Source organism: Grus americana, chromosome 2 (assembly GCF_028858705.1).
Source record: "Grus americana isolate bGruAme1 chromosome 2, bGruAme1.mat, whole genome shotgun sequence".
NCBI lineage: Eukaryota > Metazoa > Chordata > Aves > Gruiformes > Gruidae > Grus > Grus americana.
The window spans coordinates 123,098,267-123,120,844 of record NC_072853.1 but is presented as its reverse complement, the minus strand read 5'-3'; the positions used below and the strand labels follow the sequence as shown (position 1 = coordinate 123,120,844).

The 22,578-nt window shown below is 44.5% G+C and overlaps 1 protein-coding gene across 4 annotated transcripts in view; it reads left to right on the top strand.

Annotated features, from left to right (window-relative positions):
* Window positions 1-21,922, top strand: part of POMGNT2 (protein O-linked mannose N-acetylglucosaminyltransferase 2 (beta 1,4-)) — a 34,186-nt gene extending 12,264 nt beyond the window's left edge. For 2 of the 4 annotated variants that reach the window (XM_054818297.1, XM_054818298.1), the window contains one exon: window positions 19,617-21,922. In XM_054818297.1, coding sequence (XP_054674272.1) covers window positions 19,709-21,445 — 1,737 coding nt within the window. In that variant the 5' untranslated portion in view covers window positions 19,617-19,708 and the 3' untranslated portion in view covers window positions 21,446-21,922. Of the gene's footprint in view, window positions 1-10,995; window positions 11,093-11,167; window positions 11,363-19,616 lie in introns of those variants that run through there. The other 2 variants (XM_054818300.1, XM_054818299.1) reach the window with 2 other exon arrangements.
* The last annotated feature ends 656 nt before the right edge of the window (window positions 21,923-22,578 follow it).

Here is a 22,578-nt window from a genome sequence, read left to right as displayed (position 1 = left end):
TGGCAATTGCAAATGCCTTGAAAGAATTTGAAACCATCTGGCTTTGTCCCAGAAAAAGCCCTCCTTAGTTTGGGAGTAGGGGCTGCGCTCCCTATTCTGAAGAGGGATGCTTTGTATCATCAATGACTTTCTGCATGCAATGGGGCTTTGCATTTGCTCCTGGCAAGCAGGTAGTCAAATGTAGTTACAGGATGACCACAGTCCATTGCATGGGGCAGTCACTGATGAGCCTTTGATGCACTGGAAATGAGTTAGCTCTGAATTGCTTTTTGTCTTAGTTTGCTCTTGGTTCCCCCTCTCCCACCTGGCCACCTGTAATGTAAATTGAATGGGATGTTGATGGTTTGTGAATTGAAGTCCCTTTGCACTGGCAAGATCAGTTTCCAGTGTTTGCTCCCCAGGCAGATGAGCCTTGCACCCACACCTGTGTGCACAAAAAGCCCTCTCCAGAAAGGTGTGTGACGCCAGTTTCATGACCTCTTTTTTTTTTTGTGCTGACTCACCATATCATAAGCTCACTTGTGCGAGCCAAACCAGGCTCAGGCTGTTCTGCTCTTGTGGATTTATTTCAATTTTTATTTCAATATTTTCCCGCTTATCTTTCATAATAGATGGGAGGAGTGGAGGGAGGGAAGAGGAGGAGGGATGGAAAATAAAAAGGTGCGCAAAGATTAATTTGCTGTGTAAGTTCCTCTTTTAGGAGGAGAGAGACATGCACCTGGGAAAATAGGTTATCAGACCTCTAAGCACATAGATGAAATACTGTCCTTTCTAATAGACACTCTGGTGTCATACTGAGGCAGTCACTTACTCAGCACTAAAACTATATGGCCAGATTCATTTTAAGGAGACATGAGGTGGTTTCCTGTGGGTGTGCGTTTTTACTGCCTTTAGCTAAGTTAGGGCCTTTGGTGCTTATCACTTTTTAATGATTTGTTCTTACCCCTGCTCCTTGCTTCTGGCTGTTTGTTCTTTACTACTGAAGTTATTACTCATGTTCATGCAGAGACCTGAGAGTTAATAGAAAATGAGACTGGAGTTGCTCTCCTCTTCTTTTTTCCTGTAAGGTTATCTGGGACAGCTTCACACACATTTATATACGGCTTTGCAGCTTCTTGGCTTTGGACTGTGTTACGGTTGTGTCAAAGGTATAAAACTAAAGCTGGGAAGCTATCAGCTTCTCGAAATGAATTTCTTTAAATTTATAGAGCCACTGATTAATACCTGCTTTAAAAGATGATAAACTTAAGAGCAATTTATAGTCTATATATTAATTGTAATCTTTTATATTAATTTTGTAGTAGTCATACATACGTATTATATACCTATATATATATTTAGCACAAAGGTCACAAAGTCATTATACAAAAAGTTCTCTAGTCCTTGCTTAATTTATGTGCAAGTCTTTGTCCCATTGGAACACCGGGCTCTTAGGTACATACTTGTCATTAAGTGTTGAATATATTCAAGCAAATTAGAGAAGAGGTTTTTATTTTACTATATTTTAATTTTTATTTTAGTATATTTCATCACCTTGGTGATAAATTAAACGGTGGTTATTTTGTGTAACCTTAAGTCACTTAGCAAGATGCCTCTTTTCCAGTCAGTCCTCAGGCTCTGACTTGGGTCCTTTCTCCTTTCAGATACTTGCTGCATTAATACAGGTGCACATTTGAGTCTTCATAGTTGCAAGAGGAGCTTTCTGTGGCTGTAGCTTTAATCCCTTTGCCTGGGAAGAAGGATTGGCTACCTCAGCAGACTGTTCCTGTCAGCCTCCAGGACAGATTATAAGCACATCGTTCTGCCATGGAGAGGGTGGAGTTGGATGAGCCAAGGCAGGAAGGTTCTGCCTGGGATGATGTATGTCCTCCATCTCTGACCCCTCCAGACTTGAGATGGCTCTCACTGCCGATGGCCAATATAGATGTATATTTTAGTCTTGCCTTTTCTTTAAGGTCACAAGAACCTTCCTCTTCGAGGATGATGTGTGTGACAGCACGTATGTTTTTACTATGGCTCATCTTGTGAATTCTTTGCAAATGAGAGGGTTCAGACTTGCTCCAACCTTCCCTTGGTAGGTGCTTGGGTAGTGCTGCAGGGCTTTCATAATGGCTAGATGGCTTCTTGTGGGGAATTGCTGCATCAGCAGCAATGCTGGCAGAAGTCTAGAGGGGGGAAAAGCACATCTTGATGTCTGATGTTGCCTGCAGTGCCCTTGGTGTCTTGAAATACTGTGTAAAGCTGAAAATAGCTGAAAGACCGCTCTCTTCTTGGCTTTGCCAATATCTGCACAAGGATCCAGAGCTGTACATAATGAACGGGGGCAGATGTTTTTAAGTGGAGCTGCTTTAAACAGCAGCTGGTTTATCAGACTGATGTTGCTCTTCTCTCGGTGACAGTCGGGTTACACTTCAGTTATTTGAAGAGATTCTCATTGCCAAATACTTGACTCAGCATTTGACTCAACAGAGGCAGCAGATCTTGCCAGCAGGAAGGAAGGGAACAGAAATGAGCTGCTGTGGCAGGGTTGAATAAGGAATCTCCCATCATCGAAGGGCCACCAGTGAATGGCAATTTTGTCAGTAGGTTTGCAGATGTTTTCTCCCAACAGACACTTTCTGCTTTTTCTCTGAAACTTTCACCTTCTTGTGTGTCTTAAATGTCATATCAGCTGTTTATGGGGGTGTTGTAACCTCCACAGAGGTGGGGTGAGAAGGAGGGCTGTAGGGAAATGATGCATTGATTTAGTGGTGGCATTTATGGGGCAAAAAATTAACCACCTTATTTTTTATTACTATTCAAATAAATATAACAGCAACTCTTATTAAAAAAAAAAACAACGCAAGTCAGGCTTGAACCTTTTCCTCTTGCTGCTGTGTCCTTGATAAATATGCCTAGATTCAATAGTCCTTCCATGAATTTTCAAGCTGCCAAGGGCATGAAGAAGTTCTTCCTAGCTATTGAACTGTAAATTGTTGCATATGACACCTGAAGGAGTTGGAATGGTTTTGTACAAGTAACTCAGTGTATCCATCACACTTTCCCTATTGCGTGTAGTGGCTCATATTGAAGCTGAGAAAGATGATTCATATAGCTTTCTTCTCTTCCCCCTGTCAGTAGCAGCGGTAGCCATCAGAGCAACATTTGAAACAGTAAATGCCTGGCCCACAGCCATGTGTTACTACTGCTCTGCTGGCCCCTCTGATGATACTGTAATCAGATGAGAGACAAGGTAAGAATTGTTCTTTTTCACTGGGAAAATCAGAGTAGGATATTTAAGTACTAATTGAAAAACACTTTTAAAGAAGTATTTAAATTGGCCAGCAGACATTTTTCAGCCCTATGGCTTATGCTGTCAGGGGACATCCTCTTTTCTGCTCCAGTAGAAGTTATTTTAGATGATTCGTGAGACCTTATAGTCTGTTCTAAATTTCCATGTGAATATTAGCACCCCTGGGATATGCTGCCAACCCAGAACACAGATGTTTTGTGCTCCATTAGCATCAGTCTAAGTGCTTACACTAGAGGCAGGAGCTGTCCAGTAATCATAGAATCACAGAATAGTTTGGCTTGGAAGGGACCTTTAAGGGTCATCTAGTCCAGCTCCCCTGCAGTGAGCAGGGACATTTTCAACTAGATCAGGTTCCTCAGAGCCCTGTCCAACCTGACCTTGATGTCCAGGGATGGGACATCTACCACCTCTCTGGGTAACATGTTCCAGTGTTTACCATGCTCACTGCAAAAAATTTCTTCCTTACATCTAGTCTAAATCTACCATTCTTTAAATTAAAACCATACCCCTTGTCCTATCGCAACAGGCCATACTAAAAAGTCTGTCCCCATCTTTCTTATAAGCATCTTTTAAGTATTGGAAGGCTGCAATAAGATCTCCCTGGGGTCTTCTCTTCTCCAGGCTGAACCACCCCAACTCTCTCAGCCTGTCTTCACGGGGGAGGTGGTCCAGCCCTGTGATCATTTCTGTGGCCCTCCTCTGGACCCATTCCAACAGGTCCATGTCTTTCCTGTGCTGAGGACCCCAGAGCTGGATGGAGTACTCCAGGTAGGGTCTCATGAGAGCTGAGTAGAGGGGCAGAATCACCTTCCTCAACCTGCTGGTCACACTTCTTTTGATGCAGCCCAGGATACGGTTGGTCTTCTGGGCTGTGAGTGCGCATTGTCAGCTCATGTCCAGCTTTTCATCCACCAGTACCCCCAAGTCTGCTCGGCAGGGCTGCTCTCAATTCCTTCATCCCCCAGCCTGCATTGATACTGAGGGTTGCCCCGACCCATGTACAGGACCTTGCACTTGGCCTTGTTCAAGCTCCTGAGGTTCACATGGGCCCGCTTCTCAAGCTTGTCCAGGTCCCTCTGGATGGCATCCCATCCTTCAGGTGTGTCACCCTGAGCTTGGTGTCTTCTGCAAACTTGCTGAGGGTGCACTCGATCCCACTGTCTATGTCACTGATGAGGCTATTAAAAAGTACTGGTCCCAATATGGACTCCTGAGGGACACCACTTGTCACTGATCTCCATCTGGACATTGAACCATTGACCACTACTCTCTGGATGCGACCATCCAACCAGTTCCTCATCCACCAAACAGTCTATCCATCAAATCCTTATCTCTCCAATTTAGTGAGAAGGATGTTGTGGGGGACCAAGTCAAAGGTCTTACAGAAGGCCAGGTAGATGACATCCGTAGCTTTTCCCTGGTCCACTGGTGTAGTTACTCCATCACAGAAGGCCACTAGGTTGGTCAGGCAGGACTTGCCCTTGGTGAAGCTGTGCTGGCTGTCTTGATTCACCTCCCTGTCCTCCATGTGCCTTAGCATAGCTTCTAGAAGGATCTGTTCCATGATCTTCCCAGGCACAGAGGTGAGGCTGAAAGGTTGGTAGTTCCCAGGGTCCTCCTTTCTACCCTTTTTAAAAATGCAATGTTTTCCTTTTTCCATTCACCAGGGATATCATGGAGAGTGGCTTGGCAACTACATCAGCCAATTCCCTCAGGACTCTGGGATGCATATATACTATATGCATATATATTATATGCATAATACTGTGCACCTCTCAGTTGTTAGTATTATGCTACTATCATATGAATAGGGTTGGGTTATATGCTGGCTTCATCCCTTTAAGATGTGAGGCTGTGGTATACAGGTGTGGCTGAAGGGGGCATTCGAGGTAAACCAATCTATTTGCAATTTTGGGACTCAAAATGGCAGTAAATCTTTTTATTTCCCTTGATTTGATTTAGATTCTCCTTTACCTTGGCTCTGAACTACATTTCTGTCATGCTGCTGTTCTAGGCACCTCCGGGCATTTGTCAGAGACTGGCTAATTGAAGCACACGCTCCAGCTTGGATCGAAACTGCTGTTTTGATCAAGATTGTAGGCGCTGCTGCTGCCTCCTTGTGGAGTTCTTTCCATGAAGTACTAGGACTTTGGTTTGTATGTTTTGGTTCTCCAGGGCTTTTAGGAAAGCGCAAAGTGGAAGCTTAGGGCAAAGGCAGCTGCAGGGACCAGACCTGCTGTAATCCTGCTTGTGAACTGAGATGTTCTCATCAGTTCTGGAACAACTGCAGCCCACTTGCAAATGGGTGCATAATCCAGTGGAAGCAGTGAAATGCTTGGACATCTTAAGCCCTGTCCTTCAGATAGTTCCACACACTTGTAAACCCTTCACCCCTACAGATCCGTCAAAGTGCCTGACAGTTCCATTGTTTAGCCTAAAATGCAAGTTTTGCATTTCTGTTATTTCTCTTTTTACATACCTTGATGCCCCTATGATGTTCACATTAAAGGATGTTTTTCCTTTCAATAGCTGTATTTTGCTGTGGTATTAGCATCTTAATTTCCTAAGACATCTATGAGACTTGATGGTTATGACTACCCTGTTTGTCACAATACACAGGAAAAAGGGACTGTCTTCCTTTTCCTCCACCCTTCTCAGGACAAGTCCGTGCTGACAAGGCCTCTAACTTTAGCCTAAAGTTGTGGCTTCAGGGGGTCTCCCAGGCACGCAGGAGGCCCCACAGCCCTCTGCACAGCAAGTGTAGATGGGTATTGAAGGTGAGAGGAAGGTGCACTGGGAGCAGAGCATGTCAGGCTTATGGGTGCTCCACCAGCATCTCCTTCAGAGCAACAGTGACAGAGCTGATAACTTAATCCTCCCTGTCCTTTATCATGTTTAAACTCCCCTGTGATCTTGTCTTCAGCCCTGGAGCCCGTGGAGACGAATACAACCTTGGGGTCCACAAGAGGGTTTGATTGGTGGGTTTTTCACAGGAAGCTGCTACCGTATTTGTGGCTGCTGGTGTGGTGTGTCCAACCCAGATCCCTTTGGTGGTTTCAGTCTTTTCATCTGTAAAATGGGAGATGTGTTTGTCAGGTGGTGGAGATAAAGGCCTAATATTAAGGTGTCATCTGAGAGAGGGCAGGTGATCTTACTGCCACCTAGGCAAAAATAGTTAACAAGTAGTGGGCTGTGGGAAGCACCATGGTGAGGTCACGAGCAATACCTAGGGGTCTTGCAGGCAATGTTTTACCCTTGGTTTCTCATGTCAGTCTAGGTGAACATAATTTACTTGCCAAGCTGCTCTTACAAGCATGAATTATCTCTGATGGCACATTGGCAGGTATGCAGTTGCCATAGCTGTAGGAGAGGGAATTGGTTTATCTGTGTCACCCTGCTGACCTGTCATTACTGATGACAAAATGGGAACCTGAAAGAGCAAAAATGACGCCTAGCTTGGGTCAGAACAGCTACCAAAGCCATCTCCTGCCTTGGGAACTAGCAAGTGATTCTCCCATGCCATTCATCTGAACACACATTGCATACAGCTGCAGGAGCAGGCCAGTATGTCCCTGCAGTGCTGCTAGGGTGGTTCCTAATGGGGATGGAGGGATTGTTAGAGTGAATAGTTTAGCATATGACAAATTCAGATAGCTAGTGTGCTTTTCCATAACAAGTATATATTTTATATGTATAAAATATGCACATATCTGTGGAGGAGAATAAATATCTATGAATTTGTCAGGTTGATGTAGAGACATGTAACCTAAGTGTGTGTGTGTGTTTGAGTAAAATGTGTTTGATCATACTTACACCTTTGTAAACCTAGTATTTATGTAAAACTTGCATCCTGCATCTCTTAAGCCTGGGATTGTGCCATGCTTGAAGCAGTAGAGCAAAGTCAGGTTTGGCCACTGAGATACTCTTCAAAAAACACCTTTTTCCCTGTCAAAGTATGTTCTTGATTAGGAATTTTCAATATTTGGCTGAAGTCCTGGTCCTTTTGATATCAGTTTTAACGTTACCTTCTGCAGAATCAAAATGACATCCTCTGTGTGTGGAGTCCCAGTCTTGGTGTCCAGAAACCTTCCTTTGTCTCCTTAATGTATTTATCAATACAAGGACGTTTTTTTGTCAGTTCAGGCATGAAATTTTTTGTGCTCTCAAACTGAGATGCACTTTTGGTTGAAAAGCACTACAGGAAGAACAATTTCTTATAGAGCATACTTCTGGGACTATAATAAACGTTGTGACTCGAGTGATGCAGGCACCCCTGCAACATATACGTGCAAGGCAAAGATTCAGTAAATAATGATTTATCTGCTCTTTGTCAGTCCTAAACCAAGAGGGATCTATTCAGACTTCTTTGGATGGGTTTTGTTTGTGCTGTACTGCTTTTTAGGAGTTCCAGAAATGTTAACTGTTTTTCTTTTGTGGTGCTGGTTTTGGAGGCTGCAGCTTTATGAGAGGTATTAAATATTTATCAAACTCTTAGTTCTGAGCCAAGACAACCTATTCAAACTTCACTGACTTGCAGTAGGCTGGTGGTGCTGACTGAGAAGAATTTGGAGCTGCCACACTTAGTGCCTTATGATGTGGTAATAATAGACAGTTACTATTTCAGAGTTGTTGGATTTATTTGATTATGGTTTTTCCCCCCCTTTAATGATGTTGTTTTGTTCAGTTACTTTGTGGTGTGGCAGATTGACAATAGGACCCTCTTCAGGACTGGGATTAAACTATCCGACTCCGAGTGATGTGATAAATTGTACCTGTGAAACCTATGCGTGTACCTTCTTCCAGGGGTAGAGAAGAAGCTTATTCATAAATAGAAGAGCAGTGTGTACTTTCTTCTCCATTAAAATCAAAGGTTCGCTAAGATAAGGAGCCCAGCATGGTATCTCTGAATTATTAGGGGTCCCACTGATAAAAGTCCCTAACTGGAGCTGAAAGTCTGTGGAGTCAGTGGAAAGGCTCCTGTTAGCATCAGTGGAAGCTAGGTCATGCAGCGGAGCTTTCTGAAGGGCAGAAAACACAAAGTCAAGAAGTGTTTTCTCAAGTGAAGTCAGCTACAAATCTAACTCCACTCCTCAACTTTCAAATTTCAGAGGAAATACATCTGATTTGTTCCACCTGAGACAGCACCTTTACGTTCAGAGGAGCAAGAGGGCAACGAGATAAGCTAAAAGAGAAGAGTGACTCTGGATATCCTTAGTCCAGACAGGGCAGGCTGGGGACACTGGGTGCACCTGCTGAAGAGGGGATCTCTTCTATTTGCTCTTTTTATTTATTTCCCCCAAGCAGCTGTGACTGACCAGTGTTCCTTTGAGATCCTCTCAGGACAGGCATAGGCTCATGCTGTAGGTGAAAGTCCACCTTGAGTCGGTGGGAAGAGGTGGCACAGAACTGGAAAGGAGGGTACTGAGATAGATGGCACCTTGTCCTGTCAATCCTAGTGGTTTTTAATGTTTCCATGTGGGCCAGAACCATTTTGCTTGTTCTCTACCAAAAAGGCAGAAGTGTAAAAGCAGCAGTCCAGAGCAGGAGATGAGAAAATGTCTGTTTAACTTCTGTGATGCCCTAGTTTAGTATATACAACAGTTGTGTTTATTTATCATGTTGACAGGCTCGTTTTTTAAGGTCTAGCTTTGTCAAGAACCTTTTGTCGATTTTGCAGAATGTTATTTGGATTTATTCTTTGTTTCTTTCGGCTTATTTTTCTTCTGTATTTGGCTTTTAACTGGCAGTCAGAAACCCAAAGTTATAAATTCCGTGGTATTACCATGTTTCTAAGCATGTGTGATGTTGAATGACACCCACATTTCTCAGATCTGATGATGGCTGTATTCAGGCTAGCAGTCTTGTGTCCTTCAAGGGACAAGTCATGATATTCCTGGGGCTGCTCTGTGCCTCCCAGTTCTGCCAGATCTCTGCGTCAGGACTATCCTGTTTTCATCTTATATTGGAGAAAGCGCTGCTTCTGCTGCAGGAGGCAGGAGAAGCTGGATGAGGGACATGCTTGTTTTGAGGCAGTGGATCTGTGTCCTGGGAGGGAGGAGGAGACACCCAAGTGCCATCCTAGATTGCAGGTTGTCCCCATGCAGTGGCCTCGCCCAGGAGGGAGTTCTGACTTCAGTAAGGTCAGGGTACTTGATGGTGAATGAGGAACCCATCACCTGTAATAACTTGAAATGCTGGTGGATCCTTGCCCCGAAAATTGTAGGGTACTGCAGTACTTGGTATTGTGCTCTGTTGCTACTGTGATTCAAAGTGTCTCGCCCCTCACTGCCCTGCAAATGCTTCAGCCTGTCACTTGCCATAGATTACTTTGGCAGGGCTCCTTTGCCTTCTTCTTGCATGGAAATAGAAGGTTTCTTGGAGCTGGGGTTCCGCAGTAAGCAGGGGGTGTCCTTGGACAGAGTGGTTGCGGACTTTGTCAACAGTAACCAGCCCAGGCAGCATGACTCCATAGTGCAGTGAACCACCGCAGATGCTATAAATCCATTTATCCCCTCCCTTAGATCACTTCCAGCATGATTTGGGGAGGGTAAGATGCTGGGGATGTCAGCTTGCCTATGATGCATATTTAGAGTGAGAGTTTAGGTGACATGCTAACCCTTGTAGCTGCCAGACTCTCCTAGTTAAGAGTTTTGAATACCCCGTATCTTACCTAATTGCATTTATTTAAATGCTGAGCCTTTGAACTTCGTCATTTTGATAGCGAGGCTAATTCCTGCCATGAGCAAAAGCCTAAGGATGCTTTCCTGTTTTTCCTCGCGTAAAATGGTTGCTCTTCATCTGAGAATATCTGTATAGACATGTGTGTACATGTGGGTGTTAAAGAACTTTTCCTTCTTTTCATCATTCTTATTTCACCTGTTAGCTCTCACTTAAAGGGAAAAAGCCTCCCAGATAATCAACAAAATGTGTCCTGCGAATATACGAACAACACATTTGCAGTGAGCCTCATATGTTTCCTTGTGATGTCTCTGCAAGTACGTCCCTACAGGGCTGGGATTTCACTCCTAATAACTGCCATAGTCTCACCTGTGTTTAGCGGTGTGACTTTTCTGCCATGAGCCTTTTGGTGAGTGCTGTGGGCAGCACTGGGCTGCTCTTCTGATCCCGCATGTAGATCCAGTTTCAAAATTAGGACCTGAAATGTTCCCAGTCAGTACTGCCTAGTTTTTCATCTTCAAGAAGCTGCTCAGGCCCCGCAGGTTCAAGCTCTGCTGAGAAGATTGGTGTAAGACGCTTTTGCCTTTACGACCTTCAGCTGGCACCCAGTAAGATATTCTCTTATAAGCCCTGGCTCATTTTTGTGCTCATTTTGTATTTAGCAATTACTGTTTCCACTGTAAAAGATAACTTCATTTTGCAAATACGATTCCCTGGATCTCTGAAGGAGGGCACTCATAGCCTTGTTCAATACTAAGCCATTTGCTGACCATCACAGCTGGGAAATCGCTTCCCTGGCGCCGAGGGAATTGCTAGAAAGCACGCCGGAATGGCTTTCACATCCTCTAGCAAGGGGCATTTTTTTTTCCTTTCTCTCCTATTGTTTTGTTCTTTTGTGTGAAATGTTTGGAGTAGTAGTGGCATTAATAATACCTAAAAGCAGGATTTCTAAAATGTGACCCTCCCAAACCAGTTTGCTGTCTGTCTCCCAAGACACGCTCAGCTTTGTGAAACGGCACGATGGTGTTTGTTTCAGTGTGGCCGCCCTTCGGGGATTTGCAGGAATACTGCAGCAAATCATCCTGCATGCAAGGCTGACCTCTGGGAGGCTAACAAATTGAGGTGAGCCAGCTGGAGCGATAGGACACTGCCGACAGACAGAGCATGCTCAGACCTGGGGGAGAAAGGTAGTTCAGTCTGCAGATGGTGCATGGGTTACTGTGCTCAGAGCTGTTAGATACGGTTTTTTCTTTTTCTTTATGGTGGTGGGGAAAGAAGAGGACCGGAGAGTGTTTGTTCCCCTGCAAAGCGTAGCTTTAAGGTGTCTTCTTTTTACTTTCTCCTGTGAAAGAGAGGCACCGGATAGCATTTCCTTTTATTTAGCAACACCAGGTATGCATGCATGTGCTGAAACACTAATCTACCAGTGATAGTACTTCCAAGATTAAAAATGTTGCAGATGCTCTGAATTACTGTGTTGCTTTGCTGGATGTTATTGTAACTGTGCTCTGTTTGCTGTGCTGATCACATACGGCTTTGAATTCAGTTTTGTTGGCACTTCTGGCTGCAGTGACTTTGGGGGGCGAGGGGTGGGGGGGAGGTTACCATGTTTTTTGATGCTATCTCCTTGCTCCCCCCCCCCCCCCGCAACTTCACACTGAACCTCTCCTCTGTGGCTGTGCATGTGTGGGAAGGAGGTCACTAGTTCATCTGTAATCCCAGGTCTTTGTAGTCCCTCTTTGTTTGACTGGTGGTTTTCTTTATCATTTTTAAACAAAAGTCTCACAGGGAAAACATCTTTGATCTGGACTAAATTCTGTAGGTTTTCAGAAACATATTTCTTACAGGACAGGTGCTGCTTTGGGATTACTTTTTTTTTTTTTTTACCCTCCCCTAAAAACATGCTAATGTGGTAACCAAGGAGGGATTTTCGCTGTTCTTATTGGCCGCGCTGTGCTCTGAACAAATTCGGCTCCTGCTTAGAATTTGCAGCACACAGGAGCGGTATCAGGCACCATGCTGATGGGAAGCAGGGAGAGCTCAGGCTGTAAATGCTGCTAAGCACCAGTCCCAGTATCCAAATAACACAGGTGCTCTTCCTGTCAGAAAAGAGAGAAAGAAAGGATAGATAAAATACAGAGAATAACAAATGGCAGCTAAAGCCCAAAGGCATAGTTGGAGTGGCTGAAGCTCATCTTGTTCAGTGCTTTGGGATTTCACGTCATATTCTTTTAAATTCACTTTTGCAGCATTAGTAAATTTTCCCTTCAGCCACCCCCACTCTGCTTTAGGTAGACCACTGAAGTAAGATAAACCTGCTGCTCTCTGACACATTTTTGTTTCTGAGAAAGGTATCTTGCTTACAGACTAACAGCAACACACCAGGCAAAAGGAGAGGTTTTTTACTCATATGACCGTGCTTTTAATGCCAATATAACCTGATAGGTTTCGATGGGATACTTGGGTGAACAAAGATCAGCTGGAATGAACTGTCTGTTAAGCTTCCCCCTCTGTCTAGCCGTGGTTATTTTGAGTACCTTGAGTTTTCATCTTTGGGCTTGGGACTTTCGGAAGGTGAAGGCTTGAGGGCTGAGAGAAATAGTTGTGTGGGGTTTTTTTCTATTTTAGCTCATTTGTCTTACATCTCCCACCTCAAGCTTGTTTATCAGAAATGCATCTTATTTAGTGGAATTTTCTGAAGATCAGGGTCACTTTTTGTTTGGGGAAAGGATTTCATGCTCCATGTCATTCTGTATGGAGAAGAAATCTTGGAAATGTGGACCTTGAAAGCCCAAAAAATATTCTTTTTAATTTCATGCTTTTAGCTCAGTTTTGTGGCTTGCTGATATGCATTGACTGCTTAGTTTTGGGGGTTTTTTTAACCTGTTCTTTTGTAGATCAAGACAGCAGTATCAACAAATATTAAATTAATGGCTGCTAGTCAACATGAAAGTCAGGTTGGATCATTCCTGTCCCAACTCTCTGACTCTGAAATAAAATGGAAGAAAACTTAGATTTTCTGTCCATAAGCACAACTGGTAGGTGTTCAGTAGCCACCAGTATTCTCCTGTTTATATTGAAGGTACATTTGCAGTAGGGACCATTGCACAGAGCCTCAGTCTCCTTGGCTGCTGTCTTGTATAGAAAGATTTACAGTTTTGCTTTCTATTCCTTATTTATGCTAAACCATAAAAACTGAAGATAAACCTAATTCTGTTCACAACTGTCTACAGATAACTAAGGTTTTTGTGAGATGGTTGTTTTTTAAAAAATATATTGTTATATTTTGATTTTATTTTTTCTGAATAAAGTACTATTTTTAAAATTCTACTTGAGTCTACAGACTTAAGGTATTCTTATTTTTCATATGCCCTCTTTGTATCAGGCTTCATTAATGATATTTGTATCTTTAACTGATGGGTTTGCTTCCTTCAAGAACCTGCTAAAAAGTCATCAATTCTACACTTGGCTGCTTTTTACAAAGAAAATGTTCCAGTGTATCAATCATTCAACGTACCGTCCTTTCTTTAATGTGATATGTACTTTGAAAGATATATGTATCTCATTAAATAAATACAGTGAATAAGATGATAACAGCCTTTTGGGCTGCGGGGATTGACTTGCTTGTAGTTCTGTGGGAATCTGTGACAGAGATGAGAATAAAAGCCGATTCTTGGCTGCCGAATCCTAACTCCCCCTCCTTCCAATTGGGAAAGTTGCCTTCTAGCAACTTCTGCTTTGAGCGTGAATGAAGTAGGTATTTAAAACTGCATGTCTTACATATACTGCATCCTTAGCTAAGCCTCTTGCATCAGGGATGGGAGAAAGAACAGAAGACATTTTGCAGGGGGAGTGTGAAATGCCATGTTTGCATGCTTTTCCTGTACTGGTCCTGGAAAGCCAGTCTAGTATGAGATAGATCCTGGGGTAGGGAGTGCTAATGGGGAAAATGTCCTGGGGGAGGGAATATCTGCTCCCACCCCTCCCACTGTGTTGCCATTACAAGAAGAGGGGTCAGGGTCCCCTGCCCATTTCCTGCCCATGTGGCTCTGCACCGACTCCTTCCTTGTCCTGTGGCAGGAGCAGCCCCAGTCCGCTTCCAGTTGTGCCGTGTTTCTGGGAACTGGAGAGACAGTTCTGCTTGGGCACTGCTGCTATGACTGGCAGGCTCTGCGGGGAGCTGGTCAGCTGGGCCGAGCCCAAGTTGGCCTCCATGTAGAGGCATTTCTCTCTGCGCTCGGAGAGGTGATGCTCTCTGGAAATGTGTGTCCTTTGTGCTTTTTTTCCATATTGTGAGGGCTTTTTTAGCCTGCTGTAGCTCTGGAAAACTGAACATTGGCTTGGAAAGTTGGTAACAAAAGCTTGGCAAGGCCTACATAGACAAAAATGGCACTTCTCATTTTGTTAATACCTGCAGGACCCCCTTTAGATGTGCCGTTCACTCCAGTGACCCTTGTTCTCCCTCATCAAGCTCTTGTTTTGTTCCTCCGGAGGTCTTAGTAACATATATTTGTGTCTGTCTTGTTTTTTATTGTGTGGGCTTTGTAGCTTTTCTCCTAATTTCTTACCTAGATCGTAACTTTTTAAATGGAGAAGAGCTTTAAAACATTGTCCATCGTATTAATAGCTTTAAAGTAGTGATTCATCCTACCCTAGCTTCATAATTAAAAAAAGAACAACAGAACTCGTCCCTTAAATGAATCCAAACAGTCCTTTATGCAAACTGCCTATTAGTAGAAATTCATCTCTCCCATCCCACCCACTCTGATCTCCTCTACATGTTAACAAGAGATGAAGAACAGCTTCCCCATCTATGCTTCCTGTTGCTTCTCACTTACCTGAGGGTGTTTATAACATCGGATGACCAGCAGATAACAGGGAGAAGTTGCTACTGTCTCCAAACTTCTAACAGAGTACTACGGACCTGCAAGATGCTCAAGGTCTCTGCCAGAGGTGCCTGCTGAACACATCAGATGCACGGTCCTGAAGGCTTTACCTGCTCACCAGTAGCCAGTGCTAGTTAGAGAAGCAGTAGCTGGGCTGAGAGGATGAAGCTGTGACCTTTTTGCTAAGTGAGCAGGGGTGGATGAAGAGAATGGGGTAAGCTCTTCATGCCTGTGATCTCTTTTAGAAAAAGAGCAAAGATGAGCTGGCTAAAAATAGAGTCCCTCCCACAGCCTCTTAGCCTCTGGAGTGGCATCCGTTGTGGCTGAGCGGCAAGCCTCAGGACACGCTTTTATTTCCCTTGCAGAGTCCTGAGCTGCCCCTATGCAGATGTGTTTGTTGAGCTCCCCATCTTGGACCGCGCGGCGCTGTAACTCAGCTGCCCTGATGCCTGGGAAATCTGCCACTTCTGTCTCCCTTTCTCACTCCCGCTCCTCTCCTGCAGCCCACCCCTGTAGGGAGTCCTCAAGGCCACATCTCGTCCCCTGCCACGGGGCATCGTTGCCCTCTGCCAGCTTGGCAGCGAGAAGCTCTGTGCAGCTTTTATATGCGTGTCTCTTCCAGCTAGACTCTAGTGTATCAGCCGTCGCATCTTCTGCTGCTGAAGGATGGTGCTTTAGCATTTCAAAGCAGAGAGTAAAAAAAAAAAAAAAGTCAATCCATGCAATTTCCTTGGTAACTGGGGCTTATTGTTCACATGGGGCAAAGCTGTGGTTATCCCAGTGTCACTGGGAAGAGAGAGTGTGGATGAGTGTGATACGAATTGGCGGGGGGGATAGTCTGTGGGTAGCTGGGGGTGCAAACAGCCTAGATGCTGACCTATATGTAGAAAGAAACAGCACAGAGGACTCTGCTCTTAAGGAAAGTAGCAGTGTGTCTGGCCTGTCACTTCTACAAGTGCTTTTAAGTTCTTACGATGTTCTCCGATGACACCGTGGGAGGGGAGTGGCAGCTCTAGACCCATTTTGTGAGGGAGATTTAGTAATGAAAGTTTCTTTTATTGTGAAGCAGCTCTCTTCAGGTGGAAGACTAAATGCTTTCACCTATTTCAGAGTTACCTGCTGCTTCCTAGGGAGGTTTCCCATCCTAGGACACCTGCTGCTGACAGCACTTAATGACTGATCTCAGCTTGGGGGACTGAGGAACCAGGGAAAGTGGGGAGTGATTGCTTGCCTTTACCCCCTTGGTGCAGCCTCTCCTGGGTATGTAAAAGCAAACAGTGGGACATTTTGTTACTATTTATGTTCTGTCACTCCCTGAAGGACCAAAGATTTTAGTTCTTTAAGGTCTGTGTTCACTGAAAGTGTCAGATTAAAAAAAAAAAGGTGGATGATAAAATGTGGGAAAACAGGCAAAGAATCAAGACTGTTCCCCAAGTACCTGTGAAATTCTCTTTTCAATTCTGTCTGCGACACCCCTTCCTGTCCACATCCCCTCGTTCACTTCCATCAAAAGCAGCTTTCAGCCAAGCAGCATGAACCAGGATTTAAGAACTGGCAATGAGGAACAGGAATGAAGATGGATTCCTTTAGCATTGCTAGCTTTTAACATTCATTCCTGACACCTGGTTGGCTGAAGCACACACACTCACTTCAGCTAAGTGCAGGGAAGTGAAAGAGCTGCAATGAGGGAAGAGGTGGAGGAGGGCCTTGCAGGTGATTTTTATTAAAAAGCTGAGTTGTTCATTTGTAGCCATTTAGTGGGTATTGCTGTAGCAGAGTCTGAAATGAAAATTGCTAACCTCCGAACATTGGCCACATCCATCAGGCTGCATCTCTGAAGTGCCTCTTATGCCCTTCCCTTGGGGCTGGAGGGGAGAGAACAAATCAGTCAGGGGTGAAACATTAGAGCAGGCTGTTTCCAAGGAGGCCTGTTCGGCTCAAGGGGTTTTGTAATGGTTGGTGGAGCTCTCCACCCCGAGATGCTCGTGAAATGCAGCTGGTATCAGTTGTATTTTTATGGACTGCTGGCTTCTGATGCCTTTGAAACACCCACACGTACACACTCTCCCTGCCGTACTGGAATAGTAAAAAGGCCATGTGGTTTTTCCCTCTGCCAAGTTCTTGCAACTTGTGTTGACTGCATTGAACTTGTAGGTGCTTTGTTCTTCTCACCTGCAGTAGTTAACTTTCACAATGTCTGCAGACTGGCCTTCATCTGAAGTGTGTGCTTGTGGCAGAGGACGTGATTGTTAAAGGTCTCCTTCACATACTGGCTAGCAGGCTTTGCACGTGGCTGCTTGGGCTTGGTCCTTTCTATGCTGATGCTGCTGAAGTCATTTAAAGCCATGCTCACAAGATCAGAGGTCTGTAGTGGAGAGGTTATGTGGAGAGTTGGTTGGTATCATTAGATGTCTTTTAAAGATAGCGCGGAAGTAAAATGAAGCTTTGGAAATCTGGTACCAACAAAATAACTTAAGATCTGTCCCTATCAGTAGTTTATTTTCCTGAAAACTGGTTTAGTTGCATTAGCAGAGCCTAATGGAGTGATATACCGCTGTCCCCAGTGGGTTTCCATTCCAGGTTGTCCATAGAACAGCCATGGTTGAAAGTCACAAAGCCATCAGGGGCAGCAGTCATCCCCTGTTAGAGTAGAGAAGGAAAGATTGAGAGATGATGTGACAGCCATTGTTCGTCTGTGCAGGATATCTGTGGCACCTGGGACAAGACCAGGTTTAAATTGCTGTGGTGGAAACAAAGGATGAGTGTTAGGAAAGAGTTTATGACAGTCCTTCATGCCATTATTGCTAGAGACTGGCTGAAGAGATCGATGAGTATTAAGAATGAGATAGATAAGCATCTTGTGGGAGTGGTTTAAGGAGAGCTAGTCCTGCCCTGGTAATTAGATGACCACTCTGGGTCCCTTCCCATTTCCTTTTCCATGGTTGAAATCAAAACACCACCTTTTTAATTTGCTGCTTGCTTTTAGGGAGTTACTAAGTGAGGCAGTTTTTCAGACCACTTGCCAAAGGAGGTGGACTTCATTTCTGTTCCATTTGAGTAACCAGAGCTGCTCTGAAATTGAAATGAATTAGTTGCTTAGATCCCCAGAGACCACCTCTTGAATCTGTGTGGCTTACAGCTAGCGCTCGTTTCTTTGGCATTATTTGGTCTCCCACGTACCTTCAGTTTCTTCTAAGACAGGGATCCCGCAGGCTGTTGGGATCTCGCAAGCTGTAGGGATCCCTTCTAACTTCATTGAATTCCATGAATGATTCTCTATTCGATTCCAAGCTGCATGAACCAGATTGCAGGATCATGTTTTTAGGCTGCAATGTCTCTTTTCAAAAGAACTCCCTTGACAGTGGAGAAAGTGTTTACATTGGTCCTAAATATGCTTCTCTGTCTTCCTCCACTCTGGCATATAAGAACAAGCATCTCTGGGTTAAAATGCTAAGGGACTATTGCTTGGGATGTGAGAGCATGTGCTTGAGACATTTCTTTTTTTCCCCTCCCTCCAAATTTTCATCAAAGAGAGTTTAAATTGCTACCTTTAAAAACTGCAGTTAGAAACAGTCTAATCAGGTATATACCAATCAGAAATTCCCCTTCCTATAGTTCCCCATGAGTCACGGCTGCAATCATTTACAGCCTGACTAGCAGTGAACCTTGATGCACAATGAAAATTGGAGCCCGTAAATACTGTAGGTGAATCAATATCTCAATTGAAGTTCACAGTTGAAAATATAATCGATACTCTGATATAAGCCAGTAGTGTTTCTACATAGAAAGAAAACAGTGGCAGGACCTCTCCCATAACAGAAAAAGAAACAGGAAAGCCTTGGAGCAGCACAGAAGAGATTCTCAGGTTGGAATGGGAAAACAGCAACACTAGAAACACTTCAAATGTATTACCTTCCCATTTGTATAAGAATTGGTTGTGCAATTCAGACTCTCACTAAATGAAGGTTTGATTGCTTTAATGAAAAATCAGTTCCTCACATAAAGAGCGGAGCTCTCCTCTCTCCCATACCAATATTTCTTTTGGAAGACGATGGCAGCTCCTAGCCTTTGATCCCAGATTGCAGCCAAAGAAACGACTGAGTGACTTGAGAGTCTCCCACAGGGCACTCTGTAGACCTGCAAGTCCTCCCCCCATCCCCCATTAAAATTAAATTGAATGGTATGTTCACTAGTTCACATTTCATATTGGAATGGAGTGTAGCAAAATCTATACTTGGCAATACTCCTTGTACTATCATTATCTGCACAGTAAAGGCGAAAGGCAGAGTTGGACACTCGCAGCCATGCAAAAGGCCTATGGCAGATCAAGAGAAGCAACTAGGTCTCCCAAGTCCTGTGCGAGTGGCCCAGTGATTGCAGTGCTCTCTCTCCTCTAACTGTTGGAGTGGTCTGCAAAAAGCAGAGTGAGTCAAAATTCCAGGGAACATACCATTTTTTCTGACAAAGCTTCACAGAGCTCATCCTCAAACTCTTTTACTTTTTCTTCTCCAAAAGGGTAGAAATGAAAATGAGAGAGGAAGCCTTCCTGTAGAGCAGCTCCCAGTTCTGTTTGCTTTATTTTTTTTTACAGTTTTGAATAGTGCGTTGGCACTCTTTTCTTTTTGTCCCTCATTCCCTGGAAGGGGGAAAAATTACTGAAACAAAGCCTAAATTCTCTTGAATAGTCCATAAAATGTGATTTATGGTGGAGCTGTAAATCTGATGTTTAAATGGTTCCTTTCTTGTTTTATTTTCCACAGGTCTTTGCCCTCACCATGTCAAGGAGTGTTAATGATGTGTTCCCTCTCCAGTGCATTCCCCACCTGTCATCTTGCTAGAATCTAACTACAGAATGAACATAGCAGCTGTGTTTAATGCCCTGCTTGTGTCTGTCCTCGCCGCTGTGCTGTGGAAATACATCAAACTGCGAGAGCATGTCTTCATGGTCGAAGAGGAGTTGGTCCTCACGCGTCAGTCTCAGGAACTCTCTCAGGTTCAGATTGACTACCATGCAGCTCTTCAAGCACTGGTGGAGGACGGTACCAGGATGGTGTGCACCGGCAGGATGCACACTGACCGCATCTGCCGCTTTGAGTCCCTCTGCTACTCTACCGAGGCTGAGGAGTTTGTCTACTTTCACAGCAACTCCTCCGTCATGCTGCCCAACCTGGGCTCCCGGAGGTTCCAGCCGGCTCTGCTCGACCTCTCCTCGGTGGAAGATCACAATACCCAGTACTTCAACTTTGTGGAGCTGCCAGCTGCTGCACTGAAATTTATGCCAAAGCCGGTCTTCGTGCCTGATGTGGCACTGATTGCTAACAGGTTCAACCCAGACAACCTAATGCACGTCTTTCATGACGACCTCCTCCCCATTTATTACACCATGCAGCAGTTCTCCGATTTAGATCTGGAGGCACGACTCTTCTTCATGGAAGGGTGGAGTGAAGGTGTTCACTTTGACCTCTACAAGTTACTGAGTAACAAGCAGCCGCTCCTCAGGGAGCAGCTTAAAACCCTGGGCAGGCTCCTCTGCTTTACCAAATCCTACGTGGGACTGTCCAAAATCACCACCTGGTACCAGTACGGATTTGTCCAGCCACAAGGGCCAAAGGCTAACATCTTGGTTTCTGGTAACGAGATCAGGCAGTTCACCAAATTCATGATGCAGAAGCTGAACATCAGCTTGGAGGAAAGCTCCAGTGAGGAGTACATCGTAGTGTTCAGTCGAACAATCAACAGACTTATCCTAAATGAGGCAGAACTAATCCTGGCGCTCGCTCAGGAGTTTCAGATGAAAACCATTACTGTCTCTCTGGAGGAGCATTCATTTTCTGACATTGTCCAGTTGATCAGCAATGCATCCATGCTGGTCAGCATGCATGGGGCCCAATTAGTCATGTCTCTCTTCCTGCCAAGAGGTGCCACAGTGGTGGAACTCTTTCCTTATGCTATCAACCCTGAACACTATACCCCTTACAAAACCCTGGCAACCCTTCCTGGCATGGACCTGCAGTACATTGCCTGGCAGAACACCGACAGGGAAGACACTGTTACCTACCCAGACAGGCCTTGGGATCAGGGCGGGATTGCTCATCTGGACAAAGCTGAGCAAGAGCGCATCATTAAGAGCACAGAGGTGCCGCGGCACCTTTGCTGCCGCAACCCCGAGTGGCTGTTCCGCGCCTACCAGGACACGAAGGTGAACATCCCTTCTCTCATCCATGTGATCAGGCAGACTGTGAAGTCTAAGCCCAGACCCAAGAAGCAGAAGTGGTCTGGTAGCCTCTACCCTGGCAAAGTGAGGGATGCCAAGTGTCAAGCCTCTGTCCAGGGCACGAGCGAAGCTAAACTTGCCGTGTCCTGGCAGATCCCCTGGAACCTGAAGTATCTGAAGGTCAGAGAAGTGAAATACGAAGTGTGGATACAAGAGCAAGGGGAAAACACTTACATGCCTTATATATTGTCCCATCAGAATCACACCTTCTCAGAAAACATTAAGCCCTTCACAATATACCTGGTGTGGATACGCTGCATCTTCAACAAAAATCTCCTGGGACCTTTTGCAGATGTGCTCTTGTGTAGTACATAACCTGTTGCGCTACCTGCACAGCTCTGCCCTGCTCCCCACTCCATCTGTGGTTTAAAACTTATCGTCTTGTAGTTTGTAGAGGGCTGAAGGGGACTAGACTGTACCAGTGCCTAAGTGTCCATTTTATTGCACTCCACGTGTATTCTTGAAATGGTATTTATTTCCAGTGAGTGTTTAAAAAAGAAAAAAAAAAAAAACCTCTGTGTTCTTCAGAGTAACTTCCAGAAGTTAGATTACATGCTGAATACATGTAATTGAAAACAGAATGGAAGTGAATTGTAACTTGGTCGTGATTTAAATTCGTTTCTATTGTGTGGTGAGTATTTAAGCACAGCGTTAAACCGCAGTTAATTCCATGGCTAGGTGGGCAATTCTCATCAGCTTTTTTTATTGTAAGTTATTTTTTTCAATAACTCTGACTGTAAGTTTGAGCTCAAGATTTGGTACAAGAGCCTTCATTAAACTGCTGTAAACCTCCTTGATTTTTTTTTTTTTATTCTCTGTCAAAGTCATTATTGTGATAGATTTATCTATGTGGGTTGCTTTTTATTTATCATATTTTGGCTGAAGAGAATGAGACTACAGTGTCAGCTTTGTGTTTAAAATCAGATTTTACTGCACCCCAATAGCTGGAGTAGCAGATGGGAGATAGAAGGGATGGAGTGGATAAAATGATTTACTGTGGTTTAAGATCTGTTTTCATTTTGTGAGCTACGTACAGGTCTGTGGGAAAGGAGGAGGATGGTTTGGAAGAGGTGATGGGGGAAAGATTGCACTTATAGCAATCCGTTCAAGAAAATCTTTTTTTTTTTTTTTTTTGGTGTTCGATCAAAATAATCTGTTGCTAATAGCTGCTAACAGGTACATGCTTTGCTATGTAGTAGGCAGGTGGTTGCAAAGGGAAGCTTTCCAGGAACAGGTTTTGCTGGATGTTGGTGGGAGGAAGCAGAGTCAGGCAGGGGATGGGTAGGTGGGTGCTGTGGCGTTGGGCTGGAGGGAGTGTGTGGCGGGGGTCAGGCTGATGACACTTGCACCTCTGTTGCTCTGGTCAGGGGAGTAGTTTATTCTAGACTTATACCTGTTTTCCCCAAGGTCAGAATCTGGCTTCATTACTGGGGTCACATGCTGCCTGC